The sequence below is a fragment of the Esox lucius genome, chromosome 5 (genome assembly GCF_011004845.1).
Source record: "Esox lucius isolate fEsoLuc1 chromosome 5, fEsoLuc1.pri, whole genome shotgun sequence".
NCBI lineage: Eukaryota > Metazoa > Chordata > Actinopteri > Esociformes > Esocidae > Esox > Esox lucius.
In genome coordinates, this window is record NC_047573.1 from 33,438,463 (window position 1) to 33,459,377 (window position 20,915).

The 20,915-nt window shown below is 40.7% G+C and overlaps 2 protein-coding genes across 3 annotated transcripts; one reads left to right on the forward strand and one right to left on the reverse strand.

Annotated features, from left to right (window-relative positions):
• Nucleotides 1–525: 525 nt before the first annotated feature.
• kif22 (kinesin family member 22) lies at nt 526–16,539 on the reverse strand. Of its 2 annotated transcripts, none has more exons than XM_010894290.3 (13): nt 16,344–16,539; nt 15,906–16,107; nt 15,437–15,564; nt 12,839–12,993; nt 12,529–12,738; nt 10,760–11,162; nt 9,017–9,134; nt 8,079–8,178; nt 6,917–7,118; nt 5,371–5,444; nt 4,328–4,528; nt 4,051–4,110; nt 526–775 (listed from the first exon to the last, which is right to left on the reverse strand). In XM_010894290.3, the coding sequence occupies exons 2-13, from the start codon at nt 16,094–16,096 to the stop codon at nt 746–748; spliced, it is 1,872 nt and encodes a 623-aa protein (XP_010892592.2). In that variant the 5' UTR covers nt 16,097–16,107; nt 16,344–16,539; the 3' UTR covers nt 526–745. The 2 variants fall into 2 exon arrangements, with proteins under 2 accessions (XP_010892592.2, XP_010892591.2); XM_010894289.3 differs by having other exon boundaries at nt 9,017–9,140.
• A 197-nt stretch (nt 16,540–16,736) lies between these two features.
• On the forward strand, nt 16,737–20,911 carry pagr1 (PAXIP1 associated glutamate-rich protein 1). The gene is given in 5 exon segments (NM_001303915.1): nt 16,737–16,844; nt 17,146–17,325; nt 17,550–17,874; nt 18,227–18,315; nt 20,523–20,911. Coding segments are annotated over 4 exon segments (819 nt in total). The 5' UTR covers nt 16,737–16,844; nt 17,146–17,168; the 3' UTR covers nt 20,771–20,911.
• The last annotated feature ends 4 nt before the right edge of the window (nt 20,912–20,915 follow it).

A 20,915-nucleotide genomic window follows, 5' to 3' on the forward strand; every position in this document is an offset into this window, starting at 1 on the left:
CTAAGCGCATTCGCTGACAAATTAGCCAATTCGTTACAGCCTTACATAGCTTATTTTTATGGGCGCAACTGCGAAGTACGTGACCAAAACAAGCGCATCTTCTTGTAATATTCTGAAATAGTGAAGCCTCTACAGTACCGAATAACGTGGTGTGGCTCGTGCGCTTTCAATGCAGCGCTTCGGGGGTGGGAAGGGTGCAGAAAATATATGTCTCAAAAGGGAAAAAGCGTGAAATGAATTAACCGAAATCCACCCAGCCTACATGCAGTGAAAGGAATGGCTGGACATGGACGGCGCACCCCCCCCCCCACCATCTCACTTCAGTGCTGACATTTCTTTAATTTCCGAATGTCACTTCTGTGACAACACGATTCATGACAGTTTATTTCTCATATGTAATAGGTGCATGTTAATTTCCATAAACTTCAAACGTCTTTACGTTTTAGCAATGGTCGTATTATTGAGTGATCTAAGTTATATATTTTTTTGATAGCCCAAGCCACATACTTGAACATAACATGTAAATAAGGACAAATACATAGTAGAGATGTTTATTGAATGTTGAAATTGCGCCATCGAGTGGAGTACCTCAATTACTACAAAAATATAAAAATAAAACAGAATAATAACATAAAACAATAGGCTCACAAACACAAATCGTCATAGAATGGGAGAAGAGAAAAACAAAAAAATCAAATAAAATGACAGGCTAAATTAAAAATCAAATACGCTGGAAGAGGAAGAATCACGTCCCCATAGTGCTGAGAATGTTGGCCTGTGAATGAAAATTGAACAATAATTAAGCAGAGTCAAAGCCATCGCAGATGTTTTTTTTCCTAACACGACAACAAAAAATGCCTACGCTTAATAGACCAAGGTAAACGCTTGGGTTTTTTTTGTTTGTTTTTTTTACTTGTACTGTACACTGTGGCAATAGGCTACGCTTTTTGCCGTAGAAAACAGTTTCCCTGTTCACTTGTTTTATTCTTAACACTAGGCATACCATACTCCAGGTAAAATCCACAGTAGTGTCTTGACATGTCCGAAGAAAATCAGGAATTCAATACAATTCATGTCTGAATACGCAACATCGGGTGGAAAGTAAATTTGATGAGTTATACCAGTTCAAACAATTACCATAAACAACGAAGGCATTTGAATAGGTTGACGAGTTTGTTGTTAAGAATTATGGATTAAAAAGGGTTCCAGCCCATTGGAAAAAAATAAAATAATCCCAGTCATTTCACCAGCCCTAGCATAACCAGGACCGGTCTGAAAGGTTTAAGATCAGTGTTGCGTCAGTCGCGAACAATGATGTTCTTGAACAGCTCTTTTTGGTGAACGTTGAGAACCAAATCGCATTATTGAAAGGAGCTGTTAAATTTGTCTCCATAATTTCTAAAACAACGATTAAGAGATATACATTTTAATTTTTTAAAAGATAGTATGTACACCGCAGAATCAGTGGGGGGAAAGCGTCTGTGTAACGTGCATTTTTCCAGTAATGTCAATAATTGTTTTTAAAAGAAAAGGCCATCTAATAATTTAGGACATGTAAGATAGAGCCAAATGGGCTCATAGGTTGTATCAGGTGAACAGAGCCAGCTCACCAAAAATGGACGAAATGGATATACAGTAAGGTCTGGAAATAATTGAACACAAGTTATTTTGGCTGTTTACCAAAATATATTCAAGTTACAGTGAAATAATCAATATGGGCTTAAAGTGCAGTCTCATCTTTGAGGGAATTCACACATGGAAGCCATTGCTGTGAACCCAAAAAGTGTGGTCAAAGGATCTCTCAATGCAAGTGAAACCAGCCATCCTTAGGCTGCAAAAATAAATAAATACAGCCAAAGGTTAGCAGGAAACTCTGGAGTGGCCAAATCAACAGTTTGGCACCTTGTGGAAAAAAAAAGAAATCCGTCCTGGTGAGCTCTGCATCACAAAAAGGCCTGGACATCCACGGAAGACAAGTGGTGGATGATTGTAGGATATTTTCCATGGTAAAGAAAAACAACATCCAGCCAAGTGAAGAACTCTCCAGGAGGTAGGCAAGTCTACCATAAAGAGAAGACTTAACAAGAGCAAATACAGAGGGTTCACCACAAGGTGCAAACCATTAATAGCCCTCAAGAACAGAAAGGCCAGATTAGACTGCCAAAAAACATCTGAAAAAGCCAGCCCAGTTCTGGAACAGCATTCTTTAGACATTCTTTCAAACTAAGCTCAACCTGTAAAAGAATGACATGAAGAAAAAATATGGAGAAGGCTTGGAACAGCTCATGATTCAGCAAAGTTGATTGGACAGTCACTACAGATGGACAATGACCCAAAACATACTGCAAAAGCAACCCAGGAGTTTAATGCCCAGAAGTGGAATATTCTGCAATGGCTGAGTCAATCACCTCATCTCAACCTGATCGAGCATGCATTTCACCATCTCAAGACAAAACTTAAAGCAGAAAGACCCAAGAACAAACAACTGAAGAGAGCTGCAGTAAATGTCTGGTAAAGCATCACAAAAGGAGGAAACGCAGCATTTGGTGAGGTCCATGTGTTCCAGACTTCAAGCAGTCATTGCCTGCAAAGCATTCTTGACTAAGTATTAAAAATTTACATTTTATTTATGATTGTGTTAATTTGCCCAATAACATTTAAGCCCCTGAAAAAATGGGACTGTATGAACACTGTTGCAATTCCTAAACATTTCATACAGTATTTTGTTCAACCCCTTGAATTAAAGCTGAAAGTCAGCACTTCAATAGCATCTAGGTTGTTTCATTTCAAACGGAGTCCAAATATTTCCAGACCTTACTGTATAATCTGAGTTTTGGCCACTGATCAAAGCAAATGCAAAGTGCAAAATAAAAATCTGTCAATTGTACTTAACTCACAAATATTGCGTAAGAACTGAATGAGCTGTGGTTCAACCTTATCTTTAGAAGTCACTATTTGTTGAATGGAGTCCATCTTTGTTCAATCACGGTGATCCGCATGTTTTAATACAGCCGTTTCTGGGAGATCCCAAAGTTGATTAGTGAAATTCAAAAACAACATCATGAAGACGGACTCAACACTAAGGGCCATATTTGGCACAAGCCTAACACTGCATATTATTCTGAGAACATAAACGTTCATAGAAATTCTGGAAGAAAAAAAAACAGCTCAAGCCTGCAAGGAAACTGGGACTTGAACTTCCAGCAGGACAATTACCCAAAACATACAGCCAGTCACATCAGAACAGCTTAAAAACAAAAAGCTCCATGTCTAAGGGGTATTTCAGCTCAACAAATTCAAGATTCCCTGAACACACCTGGCTTCTCTTAATCAGATAAGGTAGTAAAGTTCCTGCACTTATTTGTCCGAACTCAAGCACTGGATTGGAACAATACATTATTGGAACTGCCTACAATCATTCGTGTAGCTTTTTTCACCAAAATATACATATGATGTTCTTATACATATACTGTCCCGATTGTGAAAACAACCAGGACATTAGCGCTCTAAAAGGGTCCGAGGACTCAAGTCAAATATTTTTTAAGGGACAATGCACAATGCAGGCTTTTATGTCAATTGGATTTTCTACAAATGGGACAGGCCATAATGACGGAACAGAATCGGATTGGTTTGTTCATTTGGACACGATTCACTTAGCCTAGTTTGGTTCAGAGCATTTGCTGATATGGTTTCTGATCACACTTCATGCTCTTTGTACAGACAAAATAGTCTCTCGTTGTGGGTTGACAGAGTTTGCAAAGTTACTAATCCAGCTTTCTGGAATACCCCTTTGAAAATGCCCAGTCAAAGCCTGCCTTCAATTTAACTGAGAATGTGGAAAGAGTTGAAAATTGCTGTTTATCCAAAGGTCATATCCAACAAGAAGGAGCCTGAGCAATTTCGCAAAGAACAACAGGGAACAATTGCTGTATTTATCAAAGCTGGTAGACAACCACAGAATCATGACTACAGTTGCTGACAAATACTTTTGTTGTCAGTCATTTTCTGTTTTGTACATTTGTAATCAAGATGATGCACACTCAGACTCACCTTAATGAAGGACGAAAGTCTTTTAGTTGTAATTCCCTCAATTTGGGTTAGATCCTCCAACTGGAAGAGACAATGTTGTCACTCTCAAAAATAAAATGTACTTAATGACATTGTCTGTAATGTAAATTCAACATTTAAATTTGAGCCATTTCTGAGCCACTCAGCAACTGACAATAGTGATTGCATAAATGTTCATACTGTATTAAACATTTTGTAGCATTTATGCTTAATGAGGAGACTAGTGAAATTGTAACAAAATACAGGCTCGAATACAAACCTGGGTGAAGGAGCCGTGAATCTCCCTCCAGCCTAGAATTAGCTTGGCCTTTTTGTCTCCTATCTGCTGCAGTCCTTTCAGGTCTTTGAGGGTGCCCAAGTTAAGCACCTGCAGGATTTTGTGTTTGGACTGGTCCAGCACCAGTTTGTCCAGGTGAGACTCCCAGCCAACAGCTGTTACATTCTCCTTGCCATCTGGGAGCTGAATGCAAGAGAGAGACTGATATGTTGCTGACCCACAAGACAAACATGCTTCCTGAAAAAGATGCAGGTGTTTTTTTTTCCTAAGCCATACGCCAAGTCCACTAAAAATGTACATGCATCTAGAAAATGGATTACAGATCCAGAATCACCTATAAAATCGCCAATTTAAAACACTGCCAATGATAGACTGGAAATTGGGACAGATATTCACAAAGTGGACTATTATATATAATGTGTGTGAGCATATTAAAACTAGGGTATAGGGAATAAACTATAAATATGTACATCTGTTATCTATATGCAGGGAGATGAGCTCTGTTTGAAGTGCAGTATAGTACAGCTGTCAAATTAACAGGTTGAAGTGTCTGGTTGTGGGGGGGCAAGAGCATGAAGAAAGAACATGATCAGGTGGCAGGTGTTGTTTTTGGTTTAGATTGACAAATAATGCCCATTAAAAGTCAAACAAATACAAAACCATCAGCTTCTAGGCTGTGAATAATGACAAAATAAAACAGGTTCTCAATCTCTGAATAATGCACAAGGCTAACTGGTCTTAGAACAAATCCCTAAATGAAGACAAACTGAAACACCTAACCCATTGTTTATAAAACATGTTTGGTTATCTGCATAATAAAGTGTGAGGCAAAAAGGTTCAGATGTAGTGGAATACTACATTGTGAAAGAATGTGCTGTGGTTACGTGCCAACAGTCACACCAGTGTTGCCAATCAATCCTATTTAGCCCAGATCAATGTAATGGGTATGCATGCTAAGTGGTAGGCTAGTGTGGTTATTGGAACAAAGCCAGATTCAATACGCATGATCAAATGCTGTTGCTGACCTCACTATGGACCTGGAGCTTCTCTTTCTTTGGGCAAGTGGGTGGCTTTTTGACCACTGGACACAGTTGGACAACTGAGGAAGGAGACAATACTGTTAATACATCACTTAAGATTCCTCTGACCTGCATACAAATGCATATTTTGCCCAAAACATTATAGACAAACCTGAAACCCTAGCTATTTCCAGAAGAAAATGTAACATTTACAATGTACCTTTTAAAGTGTCATTGGTAAGATGTTCATTTGTAAGTGCACCACCGCCAGACTCCAAATTGCAGAAGTGGCTAAAGATCGGATTTGTAGGCATCATTTGATAGGATTTGGCAGAATAATAGGCAGACTGAACAGTCGTATAGAGTTCCCAGTCAAATCAATAGCCTTACTGTTTTACAAGACATTGCGTCATACGATATGAAAAATTGGCACTGTTAAAAGAAATGCTTGCGTTTTTCTTGATTAGGTGAAAGGCATCTCTAGTTGTCTGCATGCCAGTACAATCCTTTACAAAACTCAGCTTATTAAGATTAAGCAGAGACTTTACCGCTTCACCTCCTACACAATGTGTTTTCAGGCACTTATTGGTGAGCACACATTTGCTTTTTGGTCATGATTTACACAGCCAAAATAAATAAAAAAATTCAGTGGAAGGCAGTGGTTTGACACGCCTCATCATGCAAGACACATTTCAAGGGGAATTTCAAAAGGCACCCATTAGGTGGTTTAAATGAAATTTGAGATTTCTAGGCCAGAGAAGTGTTTCACACAATTGAACAAAAGGACCAAAAATTGGTTCTGCACTAAAGGACAAAACACTAGTAGCCAAATTGTGTACTGAAAGGAGAGCAATATTTTTTTTTTTTATTCCTACTGGTTAGTGTTGACACCTGTGTTTTAGCAACTAGCAGGTTAACCACAAAGGTATAGCATAATTGTACAAAACAATTATGTAATTTTAGATTCCGTCATTCACAGTTGAAGAGTACCTATGATAAAAATTTGATTTCTACATGCTTTGTAAGTGGGAAAACCTGCAAAATTGGCAGTGTATCAAATACTTGTCCCCCCACTGTAATAGTGCCTATAAATGGATACATAATGTGCTAATGTGCATTGAATGTACATACAGTACAATAATGTTTTTTATTGTCGTTAAGTGTAGTGTTATTTACTGCGTATGTTAAAGATAGCAGCACAATAACAGTTCTGATGCAGGATATTAAAGAACTTTCACAAATATCACGGTTTTACTTATTTGACATATCAAACACAGTAAATAACTCAATCCGAATAAAATCGACAATACTTGACTACTAAAATAGTAGATTTAGCATGCTACCTAGCAGGTTAACAAGACTTCTCAAATATAGCACGATAAGCTATACTTGCAGAAGGATAGCACTGGAATAAGAGACATTAGCAACTCCATGCCCAGATGAGGTCACAGAACATTACAAAGCATGCTCAACATTGGTGTTAAAAAATAAAACCTTTTTACTTCTAGATAACCTAAGTCAGAGGTCAGTATTATTGTGTGGGTTCACTAACCGTGTAAGGGTGACACTACTGCCTGTTGCTTTTTAGATCTGGCTGCCGTCGTCTGTTTTCTTTGTAATGGGGGCAGGTGCATCCTAAAAAGAGGAGAGTCTCCCGCCAACCTGCTGTCTGTGACTTTGCCAGTGGTGGCATTTCCTGACACTTCGAGTGTCTTGGCGTTGCTTTCAAACTCTTTCTGCTTCTCTTTCAGCTCCTGTGAAGGGGTATTTTCAAAAATATGATCGTAGCTGATATTGAACATTAAGGGCCGGTTTCGCAAACATCGATTAAGCCTAGACTAGGACAAAAAATTTATAAAGTTCAACAGAAAACCCATTGAGCTTGGGTTTTTTGTCCTAGCCTAGGCTTAATCTGTGAAACCAGCCCCAAATATTAGAAGGTGCATATGCATATTAGATCCATGTTGGCAAGATAAGAACAGCAATGTTGGCTAGAACGAGTTGTTTGCTAGAAACAATCTGACTTTAATAATTTGTATGAAAGGACTGATGGATGATGTGAATGTTGATCCCTTCAACATTTATTTAGCCAGATTTAATTTGCCAGCAAATCTAATTTTGCTATAGCATGTAGTAATTCTAATTAGGGAGGAGATAAATACCAGAACTTTTGATACAAGGTCTGTTGTTGTCAGCGGTTAATGATGACCTCAAGCTCCCTTTGTGAAATGTTCGAATGGAGGCATTTCCACAACACCAAAAAGGAACCAACACCCCAAATTGGTATATAGACCAATCATGTCAAACAGGTTTATGGCAGCTAATTCTCAAAGCTGGGGCCTAAATCCACACAGGATTCTTAACTGAATTTCTGGGACCCTTTTAACACCAGTTTAATCTGTCAGATGATGTTTGGACACTACCCAGAAATTCTCCAGCCAAGTGTAAACAGACTGACGTTTCTGAGCTGGTAACCGTGACAGCACCACACAGGGAGGAGAATGAACACCCTAATTGACAATGGTGTCCATTCTTAGGACAAATGATTAACTGAAAAACGATCTGGATATGGCCCCTGATCCAACAGGACAAAAGACAAACGTGGGAAGAGAATAAACAAATCTCTAAAAACCACCAGCAACATTCAATTGTGGTCATATCAATAAAGTTAGAAACGTCAACAATGTGTACAAGTGTTGGGATTTGCTCTTCACCTGGATCTCTCTATGCAGTTTGAGTCTTTCCTTCACTGGGGTGCCCATCAACAGCTTCTCCAGAGCCATCAGCCGACTAAGTACAGATGGATCCGTGGAGCTGAAAGTGAAACAGTGGAAAAAGAATGTGAGATTAAGTTCAGCATGTCGGGAGCTTACATACTTGCTTGTTAAAAACCTATAAAAAGTTAGAAAGAGTTCACGCATTTGTCATTCCCTCTTATTGATAGAAACATCAGCAGTGAATGCATACATTATACTGACACCTGGCATGAATGGAACCTACAACCCTGTTCTAACAACAGAGCTAGTTGTAGTAAGAGCAAAATTGCTTTAAAAACAGTTAACTTGTTTTTAAAGAAAGCTTTGTCACTCTCCCATAAAATACCCCAAAAGACATGAGCTGTCAGTGGGGTGTTTGTTACAGGAAGATAATTAATTTCAGCACCAGCTACCAAATCTTGGCCTACTACCCAGAGGCCAAGACCTGTTAAGATGCCTTTCAGAGGTGGACTGGTACAGATTTCTGAAATTCAACCTGATTACTCACTACTTAATTGCTTCTTGTTACAGCACTTTCCTATACATTCAAAACAAATAAAAAAGTTAAATTCAAAAGGAACACCGTAAAAGGCAATGTTGAATGTTTAGACTATAAACTACACTGCAAAATCACATGGTTTGAGTCATGAATGTATGACATCACATGATTTGTGGCTTTATTGGTCTAACTGCACAGGTAACCGGTTCAAAAGAGCAATAAGGCATCTTGAGAGTTTGATATATTGACAATACACCATGACTAAGCACTTTTCCAGGCGCTGCGATATGCTGATTAAGACAGCTCCTATTCGAGGAAAATCAGCCATAAACCACACCCCAAAATGAACCCAAAAGATTGTGTGCGCAATCATTTGGGTTCAACAGGTAAATCTAACCTGTGCAGCTGTGCAGGGGCAATGGGCTCCTCCGGGTCTGTCTTCTTACGGACATTTAGCCTCTTCTTTTGGGGCTCACCAGACCCCACAGCCTCTTGCTCCTCCCTGGATCTTTTCACTGCCACTCAAAAGTTATGTGGTACAGTATTACAGAGAACAATTTACATTGCAAAGTGAATAACATTCCTCAAATTGAACTGTTTCCTCCCCTTTGATTCTGGGAATAATCTGATAGGGATTTCTAAAATATCTTGAAATAGTTTGTCAAGAACATTACATTTTGGATATGGAAAAGTATGCTAAATTACACCAATCCCTTTTGATAATAGTGAGCATTACAATGCGAGAGAACCCCGATTGATTAATAAAACAAAAATGTAATTTAACTTCTTACTTAGATATATTATACAGTATCTCACAAAAGTGAGTACACCCCTCACATTTTTAGAAATGTTTGATTATATCTGATCATGTGACAACACTAACGAAATGACACTTTTCTACAATGTAAAGTAGTGAGTGAACAGCTTGTATGACTGGAAAATTTGCAGTCCCCTGAAAAAGAACACAACACACTGCCATTAATGTCTAAACCGCTGGCAACAAAAGTGAGTACACCCCTAAGTGAAAATGTCCAAATATGTTGTGTGGTCACCATTACTATCCAGCACTGCCTTAACCCTCTTGGGCATGGAGTTCACCAGAGCTTCACAAGTTGCCAATGGAGTCCTCTTCCACTCCATGACGACATCAGAGGTGGTAGATGTTAGAGACCTTGCGCTCCTCCACCTTCCGTTTGAGGATGCCCCCCAAACACCCCTTGTCTCGGAGGGGTGTTTGGGGTAGTTATCATGTTGGATTATTGCCCTGCGGCCCAGGCTCCGAAGGGAGGGGATCATGCTCTGCTTCAGTATGTCACAGTACGTTGGCATTCATGGTTCCCTCAATGAACTGTAGCTCCCCAGTGCCGGCAGCACTCATGCAGCCCTAGACCATGACACTCCCACCACCATGCTCGACTGTAGGCAAGACACTTGTCTTTGTACTCCTCACCTGGTTGCCGCCACACACGCTTGACACCACCTGAACCAAATACGTTTCTTTGTCTCACAGACCACAGGACATGGTTCCAGTAATCCATGTCCTTAGTCTGCTTTCTTGTACATCATCTTTAGAAGAGGCTTCCTTCTGGGACTAACACCGATGAGTCACATGACACCAGGGAGGGAAAATGGCTAATTGGGTCCAATTTGGGCATTTTCAATTATGGGTGTACTCACTTTTGTTGCCAGCGGTTTAGACATTAATGGCTGTGTTGAGTTATTTTGAGGGGACAGCAAATTTACACTGTTTTACAAGCTGTAAACTCGCTACTTTACATTGTAGCAAAGTGTCATTTCTACAGTGTTGTCACATGAAAAGATATACTCAATCATTTACAAAAATGTGAGGGCTGTAGTCACTTTTGTGAGATACTGTACAATATATCTAAGCAACGGCGCATGACATGGTGTGTTATATAGCCACTACACCGCCGTCGAGGAGCTGTTAAGCTTGATGTATTGCGGAGTACCTGGACACAGCACTTAGCCATGGTGTATTGGCCATACATCACAGACCCCAGATATGCCTTCTTGCTGGGATTCAAACTAGCAACCTTTAGTTTACTGACCAAGTGCGCAAACCGCTAGGCAACGCACCCCCTGACAATACAAACACTTGGACACGCATTCCCTCCCTCACCTTGTACAGATGGTGTGGTTACAGTCTCCCGTACAAAGGGCTTGTTGATGACCTGCTTAGACTTTGCGGCGAAGTTAAGAGCTGTGTAAGTGTCGAAGTAATACGTGTACTCCGGCGCGATGTTGGTGATCATGACAGAGTGGGCCGAACCACCGAGCGAGTCCTGCAGCAGCCGTGTCAGCTTGCTGTCGCGGTAAGGCACACGTCCGCTGCCTCCGCCACCGGTGCTGAGTGCGTCCACCACCTTGCTGAGGGTGAACAAGGAGAGGTTGATGGCTCCGCTCTCCTTCAGCCGGATGCCCTTATTGCCTGTGCGCCGGTTGTCCTCCGAACCAGCAAGGTCCACCAGATAGAGCTTGCCCGTCTGCACCCGTTGCTGAACAGCCCTCTGGGTCCGCACAACCTGGGGAAAAGGAACGAGGTTGGGTGTTTGAAGTAAATAAAGGAAAGTGTGGATGAAAGGAGGATTTTTTTTGCGCTCTATGGCACTGCTACAGCTGTACTACAAGACATAGTAATCAAATTCAAAAGCTATATCAACTGTGCAAATAAAGGGACAGTTTATTACCTAATTACCAAGAGTCTTATGAATAAGTTGTTCATTTTGAAAGGGGCTAACTTGTATTAAGCCTTATAAAAAGCTAGCATGAGGTGCCAAAAGACTTCTAGTCTCTTTGCTACCACTAGTTTGTCACTACATTCCAAATAAAAACAATGAGTTGGTCTGACTTAAGGAACATGGACACTAGGGCTCAGTTATATTCAAAATATTATTGACACAATAGGCCAGGAACTGGCAGATATTCACCTAAAATGGCTAATCTTTTAAATTGTCAAATGACATGAGCCCGTGTTTAAGGAGTTTATTTTTTGAGTTCTTTAGGTTTCTGATTTATTTTTAAGTCATAGATCTTACTGGTTGCTTAATAGCAGAGTAGACTGTTCCTTAACTTTCATTGCAAATAAGGTGGGAGCTCTTGTTTGTCTCTCATCCCAGGGCCCCCAGCAGGCACAGCAGCAGCAACCAGTGGGGTGTTACAGGGAGAGATTGTAATTTCAGCATCAGCTACCAAATCCTAGCCTACTGCACTGAGGCCAAGACCTGTTAAGATGCTTTCAGAGTAGAGGACACTTCTGGGTAAGTGCAGCAAAACGGACCTGGTTATTCTTTATTTTGATAATCTCAAAGACCCCAACATGGTCTTGGGAATATGTAACATACGCCTGTGACACATGATTTTGTATATGTTACATTGTGTATCGAAAATTCGGCTCCCCAGGCAGGGGGGAGGGGGCAAGTCATGGTGTTACCAAGGTCACTACAATAACCAATGCATTTTAAGGTTAGGTTTACAATACTGCGGTTAAGGTTTGGGTAATGGTTCTGATTGGGTTTAAACTTGCGACCATTGGAGCGAGATTTGGGGATATTTAGGCCCATCCACCATCCCCAACCAAAAACAAACAGTCTACTGAACGCTGACTGCACACGCCACTGTAACGTTACTTAACCTGACATAACATAGGTTACGAATGTGGCTGCTTGCTATGATTGGGTTTACAATAAGGGTTAAGATTACAGTTAGTAATTAAAATGTTAGTCTGTTGAGCATCTCCAGCTTTTTTAAAATCAGATTAGCTAAATTAAATAAGAAAGAGTACCATACAAGTATGACTATGCCATTGAATTAAAATGCCTCACTGCCACAATGAAAATATTAAAGAAAATATCATTCATGGTAAACCGACTGGAGTCATGGTGAAGAAACCTTAATGAGCAGAACGGCGTGGCTGCGACTAGAGCGCTGGTTGAGCTTGGTGGAGGCCGTGGTGCGGTTGAGGCTGGCAGGGAGGAACTGAGTGTGGAAGTCGGAGAAGGACGTGAGAGGCGTGTTGGTAAGTCCCGGGATGAGGATGTTACGGTCCTTGTCTTCCCGGATGGGCAGGTCCTGAGCGCTGGGGCACAAGAGGTCCAGCACCTGAGAGTTGGAAGGGTTTTAACAACATTGTGAGCAGCGGAATACTTCCATCAAAAGTCTTAACAGAATAAAGCTATAGCAGAATTCCAAAGAGCCCTACCTTCTCATTGTATATTTCAAGGTAGGACATGCTGATACTGTAGTCCCAGGCGTTGTCCTCTTTCTCTTTGGCTTTCACCAGGTTGAAGACCTCTCGGACTGCCCGCGGGATCACCCCCGGCTGCTCAGGACCACCCAGCATAGTGTGGGTCTTACCTGTGTGGGCAGGTGGAAAAGCAGGGGCGTTGGTGTGGGATATCAGTAGGTATTCTAGCAAGCTAAGACAGGAAACATTATTATACCACAGTAAAGTTTAGCATGCAAGCTTCCTGACAGAAATAGCTTGTAATAGAATAGCACAATAGTAGGGGTTTACAACTGGTACCGCAGGTATCCAGTGACTATATCTATTTTTACATAATCAAACTTGCAACAATGGGCCTTCTAATGTTTATATTCAATGACAACAAAATCTGACCAAAATATATTTTGTTGAAATACAATTTCATATAATTAGAATATAGTCAAAAGGTTTATTTCAGTAATTCCATTCAAAAAGTGAAACTTGTATAATGCATACATTCATTCCACACAGACTGCTATATTTCAAGTGTTTATTTCTTTACATTTTTATGATTATAACTGACAATTAATGAAAACCCCAAATTCAGTATCTCAGAAAATTAGAATATTGTGAAAAGGTTCAATATTGAAGACACCTGGTGGCACAATCAGCTAATTAACTCAAAACACCTGCAAAGGCCTTTAAATGGTCTCTCAGTCTAGTTCTGTAGGCAACACAATCATGGAGAAGACTGCTGACTTGACAGCTGTCCGAAAGACGACCATTGACACCATGCACAAGGAGGGCAAGACACAAAAGGTCATAGCTAAAGAGGCTGGCTGTTCACAGAGCTCTGTGTCCAAGCACATTAATAGAGAGGCGAAGGGAAGGAAAAGATGTGGTAGAAAGTGTACAAGCAATAGGGATAACCGCACCCTGGAGAGGATTGTGAAACAAAAACCATTCAAAAATGTGGGGGAGATTCACAAAGAGTGGACTGCAGCTGGAATCACTGCTTCAAGAACCACCACGCACAGATGTATGCAAGACATGGGTTTCAGCTGTCGCATTCCTTGTGTCAAGCCACTCTTGAACAAGACACAGCGTCAGAAGTGTCTCCCCTGGGCTAAAGACAAAAAGGACTGGACTGCTGCTGAGTGGTCCAAAGTAATGTTCTCTGATGAAGTACATTTTGCATTTCTTTTGGAAATCAAGGTCCCAGAGTCTGGAGGAAGAGAGGCACATAATTCACGTTGCTTCAAGACCAATGTAAAGTTTCCACAGTCAGTGATGGTTTGGGGTGCCATGTCATCTGCTGGTGCTGGTCCACTGCGTTTTCTGAGGTCCAAGGTCAACGCAGCCATCTACCAGGAAGTTTTAGATCACTTCATGCTTGCTGCTGCTGACCAGCTTTATGGAGATGCAGATTTAATTTTCCAACAGGACTTGGCACCTGCACACAGTGCCAAAGCTACCAGTACCTGGTTTAAGGACCATGGTATCCCTGTTCTTAATTGGCCAGCAAACTCATCTGACCTTAACCCTATAGAAAATCTATGGGGTATTGTGAAGAGGAAGATGCCAGACCCAAAAATGCAGAAGCGCTGAAGGCCACTATCAGAGCAACCTGGGCTCTCATAACACCTGAGCAGTGCCACAGACTGATCGACTCCATGCCACGCCGCATTGCTGCAGTAATTCAGGTAAAAGGAGCCCCAACTAAGTATTGAGTTCTGTACATGCTCATACGTCTCATGTTCATACTTTTCAGTTGGCCAACATTTCTAAAAATACATTTTTTGTATTGGTCTTAAGTAATATTCAAATTTTCAGAGATACTGAATTTGGGATTTTCATTAGTTGTCAGTTATCATCACAATTAAAAGAAATAAACATGTGCAATGAATGAATATAATATACAAGTTTCACTTTTTGAATGGAATTACTGACAAATCAACCTCTTGATGATATTCTAATTATATGACAAGCACCTGTATTTGGCACTGGTCCAAACAAACTTGAGTGATTTAGTGGTCTTAGGAATAAAAAGGTTGGGATATGCAGCGTTAGAGTACGCACAACTCAGCGTTTCTGCACAGTGGTGATGAGAACAAGATTTTAAATGGGCACAAATCATGTCTCTGACGTTGACAAGACTGAATTTAAACATAACGACATGTTCTCTTACTGAACAAAACTGGAATTGTATTATCTAGACCAGGGTCGTTTAGGGTGGGGTAATAGTGCTGAGATTGTCTAAAGAGAGCACGAGACAACACGTAAATGCAAACTGATAAACCAACAGACAAGGATGTTTAAATTGGGAATCTCTCAGGTACTCAAATAATCTTGTCAAAAATAAATATTTGAAACATTAACTGAGGCTGTCTTTTAGTTATTTATGCTAATAAAACAGAATAAGCACATATAGCCCCTTGAAGACAATGCATGTAACGTTATACCCAAAGTCAATAATTTGAAGCACAACATATTATAGAAGGAAAGTACTGATGCCTAGTCTTACATCAGCATGTGGCTGCCACCTCTTGAGTGTCACCTTGAAAGGAATATAGGAAGGAGAACCCTTGAACATACCAGCTCCAGTTGGACCATAGGCAAAGACACTGGCATTCTGTCCTTTAAGTATGTGGGGTAGAATGGGCTTCACTGAACTGAGGAAAACCTCCTGTTGGGTCGCCTGCTCGTCATGGAAGGCATCAAATCTAAAAACACAAACATTTGCCAAATATTAGCAAACAATGATGTGAAAAAGGGCACACCTTCCAATCACTGTATCCAGTGGCTGGTGTTCAATAATACAAAAAAGCACAGTTAAAGGCAGATACTGTACATGTTTTCCTCTATGTATTCCAAAATCCCCATGTTGTCTCTCTCAAACCTTCTCTAATTGGTAAACGCCACACTTTGAACTGAGTAGACTCTTCTATTTGCATATCAAGGTTTAGTAATAACAATATGCATGCGTACACACATTTGGTTTTACCAACGACGCAAATAGGTGGGTATGCTGAATAATTAATGTAGCAGGCAAAAAGCCACTGACTGGTACTGTAGAGTCTCTGTGGCGTTCCTCCAGTTGATTATCTCCAGGGTCTGTGAATCCAGGCCTCTAACGCAGGCCCCTTCACCCTTGTCGTCCTGCTTGACCATGTAGGGCCGTAGGCGCACAGCCACGCGAACCCTGGAAGTCTGTTTGGCCGCTTTTGGAACCTCAACAACGCGCTGGGCTGCCATGTCTATGTATCCTATGAAAGAAAACGAAGTTTCTTAAAGTACACTACAAAACAGGTATAACAAGCTATATTCCCAGTTAAACTTGAAAAGTGTGTCGGTGGGAAAACGGGCAAGCGTAGCCAGCAAATCAGCTTGTAAGTTAGGGCAAGGGTGGAAGAGTGCAGGCCATCTTTGTCGTTAACATACTGTAGTTGATGTTTAGCGAACATTAGCTAGATGCCAGAGCGAAAATAAATGCCAAACTTACCGATATTAAACTCTGATCCTCTATTTTTGTTGTTGTAATTAAAAAAAAAAGTTTAAAATGTTTTCCAAACAATCATACCACGCATTGCGGTTAAAAGGATGTACGTTATCGACACAAAGACCTAACCTAAACGGCCCTCCGCCAAACACTTTCAAATGCTGGAGCTCAGGGCCAGTAACCAAAATGAGCCAATCAGCACTCTTGATCCGATGACCTATGACTTACAACTTCCTCCATCGCTTTTTCTTTAACAAAATGAACTAAAAATAAGTCTATACATGTTGCAATTTAAAAACAAATGGTATTTAATAAATGTTTTTCTGTATTTAAAAATGTTTTATAATCATGAAAGAAATTAGAACTAATGTAAAAGGGTATCGTACGTGGCTCGTCACCGCGCAATAGATCGTTTCTCCAAAATGGCGCTGTGTTTACGTTGTCTCCTATTCGCTTAGTTTGAATGCTTAGTCTATTGATGCATGTACTGGTATTTTCATTAAGGTAATTAACACAATGTCCTACAATGCAATTACTGTATAGTTTATTGGGGATAGTGGCACTTGCTATTTTCTGACCCATAATTTAGAGATTAAAGACGTAGTCAATTGCCTGGATACAATCTCGTAATTTTTGCGATTACTGTTAGGATGCTCTATTTGTTAGGCCATCCTCCCGTAACTAAGAAATGTTGAAAGACAGATAGTAAACGCATGTAATATATTTTTAATGTGCATTTCTATGTCCAGCGAGTACGTTTGTAGAAAACATTGCATTTACAGGTGCCAACATGTGTTCTCTCTAGCATAGTACATTTGTAACTTCAAGATGATGCAGGCTGCAGAGGCTGCTACAGACTCATCACTGAGAGATGGAATAGAGGCGCTCGGAGTGGTCGAGAATGAGAAAACCACTGGAAGGGAAAAGGAAAGTGACCAGGATGGGACAGGAAAAGAGGAGGATACCAAATCAGAAGACGCAAAAGGTAGGCGCTACACACTAAGTAAAATACACACGCCCAATTTTATGTAAAGAAAAAAAGGCCGGGATCAACGGTCGGGATCAATTATGAATCAAGGTGCCAACCGGACTTGTCATTGTTTATCGTCAGATTGGACGGGTTAGCACAAATGCCGCTGTAATTAAAAAACAACTCAGTAACTTATTAAGACCTATCAGGCATGCTTTTGACTGACGTTTCTTTTTCAGATGGAAACCAAAGTGGACGAATGGAAGAGGGGCAGGTAGGCGAGATGCAGACAGACAACATGGACGGAGCATATAAAAAGCAAGCAGATGATGAAGAGTGGGAAATTGCCTACAGCGACGATGACATTGAGGACCCGAAAAACTGGATGCCTTCTCCTGAAGAAATCAAAAGACTGTACGAGCTCCTATCGAAAGGGGAGAAGCTGGAGCTGAATTTTGTGCCCCTTCCTCGAAGATCTCCTACCCCTGAGCACAGCCCCTCACCTGAAAGGGATGATGAGGACGAGGAGGCAAAAGAGAGGGAGAGGGAGGATAGAGAGCGCAAGTGAGTTGGATATCATATCATATTTTCAAGGTAAATATTCGTTGTACTCAATAGAGAAAGGGGAAAGATGGTGGATAATTGCTTGCAGAACTGTGGCCTGGATTCAAACCCATTCTGTTGTGGTGCATGGGCTCGTGAGACAACAGCTGGACTACCTTAGGCCACAGGGTGATGCAAGTAAGAATGGTTGTTCCCTTCTAGCTCTGGATGGGGGGTGTACTGTAATCAGTGTCTTTGTGCTGTAGCGAGCCTGCAATCTCTATTGTGGTTGTTAGCCAGTAAATACATTTTCCTCTAAACACATCAGAGCTGGCAAGCACTTCCTGTGTTGAGTGTATTCTTTCATTCTCAGGGCCCCATCTCCCACTGAGTTTGATTTTGATGAAGAGCAAGCTCAGCATACTCCAAAAAATGCTTTCATCAATCGTCGAAGGCCACCAGGTATGATATTACTGCTATTGAAATATCACCCACCTCATTCTTCAATGAAAAAATTGGCCGGTTCTTGCAAAATTTATCATGTGCATTGAAAAATGTACTGAATCATTTTAAAATGAAACCATATTTTTTGCTACGCTTACAGTCTATATTTGGAATGCAGACTTGATTTAATCAGTGTAAATCCATAGATAGTATTTGACCAGGTTTCAAATAAGGTATTTAAGCCATTTTCTCATTACTTTGAGAAAGCTAGTTAAGAAGATGTGATGATAAGGAAGCAATACAGAGTGCTGTGAGCTTTGTCTGCATGTACTGCAGTCTAGTTAAGTTTTTTTAGTTAAGGTTTTTGTAAAACATGCATGTTACATGGGATCATCTTCAAACTTTCTCTGTAAAGCCAACACCTCCCAATGTCGGTAGACTTGTTTAGCATTTATGGTACCCATAACGTTGTGGTTGTTATTAGGAATTATGTAAACTCAGCAAAAAAAGAAACGTCCTCTGACTTTCAACTGTTTTTACTTTCGGTAAACTTCATGTGTGTAAATATTTGTATGAACACTAAAAGAGTCAACACCATAAGACATAAACTAAAAATGTTTCACAGACATGTGACTAACAGAAATGTGTCCCTGAATGAAGGGAGGCTCAAAATAAAAAGTACCAGTCAGTATTTGGTGTGACCACCAGCTGCTTGAAGTACTGCAGTGCATCTCCTCATGGACTGGACCAGATTTGTCCTATTGCGGACAGTCTGAGCACTGATGGAGGTATTGTGTGTTCCTGGTGTGACTCGGGCAGTTGTTGTGGCCATCCTGTACCTGTCACGCAGGTGTTGTTACACGTGGTCTTCCACTGCGAGGATGATCAGCTGTCCTTCCTGTCTCCCTGTAGCGCTGTCTTAGGCGTCTCACAGTGCGGACATGGCAATTTATTGCCCTGGCCACATCAGCAGTCCTCATGCCTTCCTGCAGCATGCCTAATGCACGTTCACGCAGATGAGCAGGGACGCTGGGCATCTTTCTTTGGGTGTTTTTCACAGTCGGTAGACAAGTCTCTTTAGTGTCCTGCGTTTTTAGAACAGTGACCTTAAATGCCTACTCTCTGTAAGCTGTTAAGGTCTTAACGACCATTCCACAGGTGCATGCTAATTAATTGATTATGGTTCATATATCATGGAAAACATTGTTTAAACCCTTTACAATGAAGATCTGTAAAGGTATTTGGATTTTTACAACATTATTGTTGAAATGCACAGTCCTGAAAAAGGGACGTTTCTTTTTTTGCTGAGTTTATTTATGTATTGGTGGGTGAAAGATTTAAGGAAAAACCAAGAAAAAGCATCTCAGTAAGGTGTTGGGCTACCATTTGCCAGCAGAACAGTTTCAATGCACCATGGAATAGATTCTACGAGTCACTGGAACTCTACTGGAGGGTTGAAACTCCATTCTTCCAATAGATATCCCCTTAAAATTTGCATTTTGAATGTGGTGGTGCATAGTGCTATCTAACACGTTCCAAAATCTCCTGTGGGTATTTAATTGGGTTGAGATCTGGTGACAGTAAAGGCCATAACATGTGATTTACATCATTTCCACACTCATCATTCCCTTCAGTGACCCCTGATGCCCTGTGGATGGGGACATTGTTAACCTGGATGAGACACAATAATAAACCATCTTGATTCAAAATCAAAGTCAACTGGGTTTGCTCAGCATTTATACACTTGCTACAGAGCATGATAAATTCTTAATTGTAACAAGCAATACACCTGTATAGAAGCATCTACATTCATTATGTTACTCCACAAATATTGAGGTTTTTCCTTTGATGTCCCCAGTCTGCACATTCACCAAATGTTGTGTAAATCTTTTTTTTGCATTTTACTATAACATTTATTGGTACATTCACAATGCTTATAATTACTTTATTTTGACCAACATGTCAATGTTTATTAATCCAAAATGTTGGGGTATTATAAACCCACACAAATTGTTTAATTTATCCTGTTTGTTTCTGAGAGTAATTAGAGTTGTGATTTTACATGCAAATACCGAACGTCCATAACGCTGGAATCGCCCTAATACTTGCAAGACATAGTCTAACCAGTAAATCTGGCAAGTTAATATAAAAACCCTAGGTGGCTGACAGCTGTGAACTGTTGCCGACGTTCTGGGGTTAATTCATGCATTGTACTCTGTTCCCAGGGTCCTCGGCTCGATCTTCCGTCAAACGAGAGGCTAGGTTAGACAAGGTGCTGTCCGACATGAAACGGCACCGTAAAATTGAGGAGCATATTCTCCGGACAGGACGTGACCTCTTTAAGAGCGACAAGAGCAGCCGGGCAGGGCCAGAGGAAGCCCTCTCTCCCAACAGTCAGAAAGAGAGAGAAAAGGAGAGGGAGAGAGACAGCGATCCCAGCAAAATCTTCTCGCCGAGACAGAGGCGGTATTAAGACAAGACTGTAAAACAGGAACTGCAGCCCAGAAGAGGTTTTAGGGCTGCACTCCCAACCTGAATTGGTTCATGCCATTATCATTGGTTTTGTGATGATTGTGTTTTGTATGACTGTAATAAACATGGAACTCTTTTAGATAATA

Coding starts and splice junctions, on each gene's coding strand:
- kif22 (XM_010894289.3), bottom strand. CDS start 16,096: ATGGCAGCCCAGCGCGTTGTTGAGGTTCCAAAAGCGGCCAAACAGACT. Junction 12,739..12,838: donor TTGAAATATACAATGAGAAG/GTAGGGCTCTTT, acceptor TCCAACTCTCAG/GTGCTGGACCTCTTGTGCCC. Junction 4,529..5,370: donor AGCTCCAGGTCCATAGTGAG/GTCAGCAACAGC, acceptor TCTTGCATTCAG/CTCCCAGATGGCAAGGAGAA.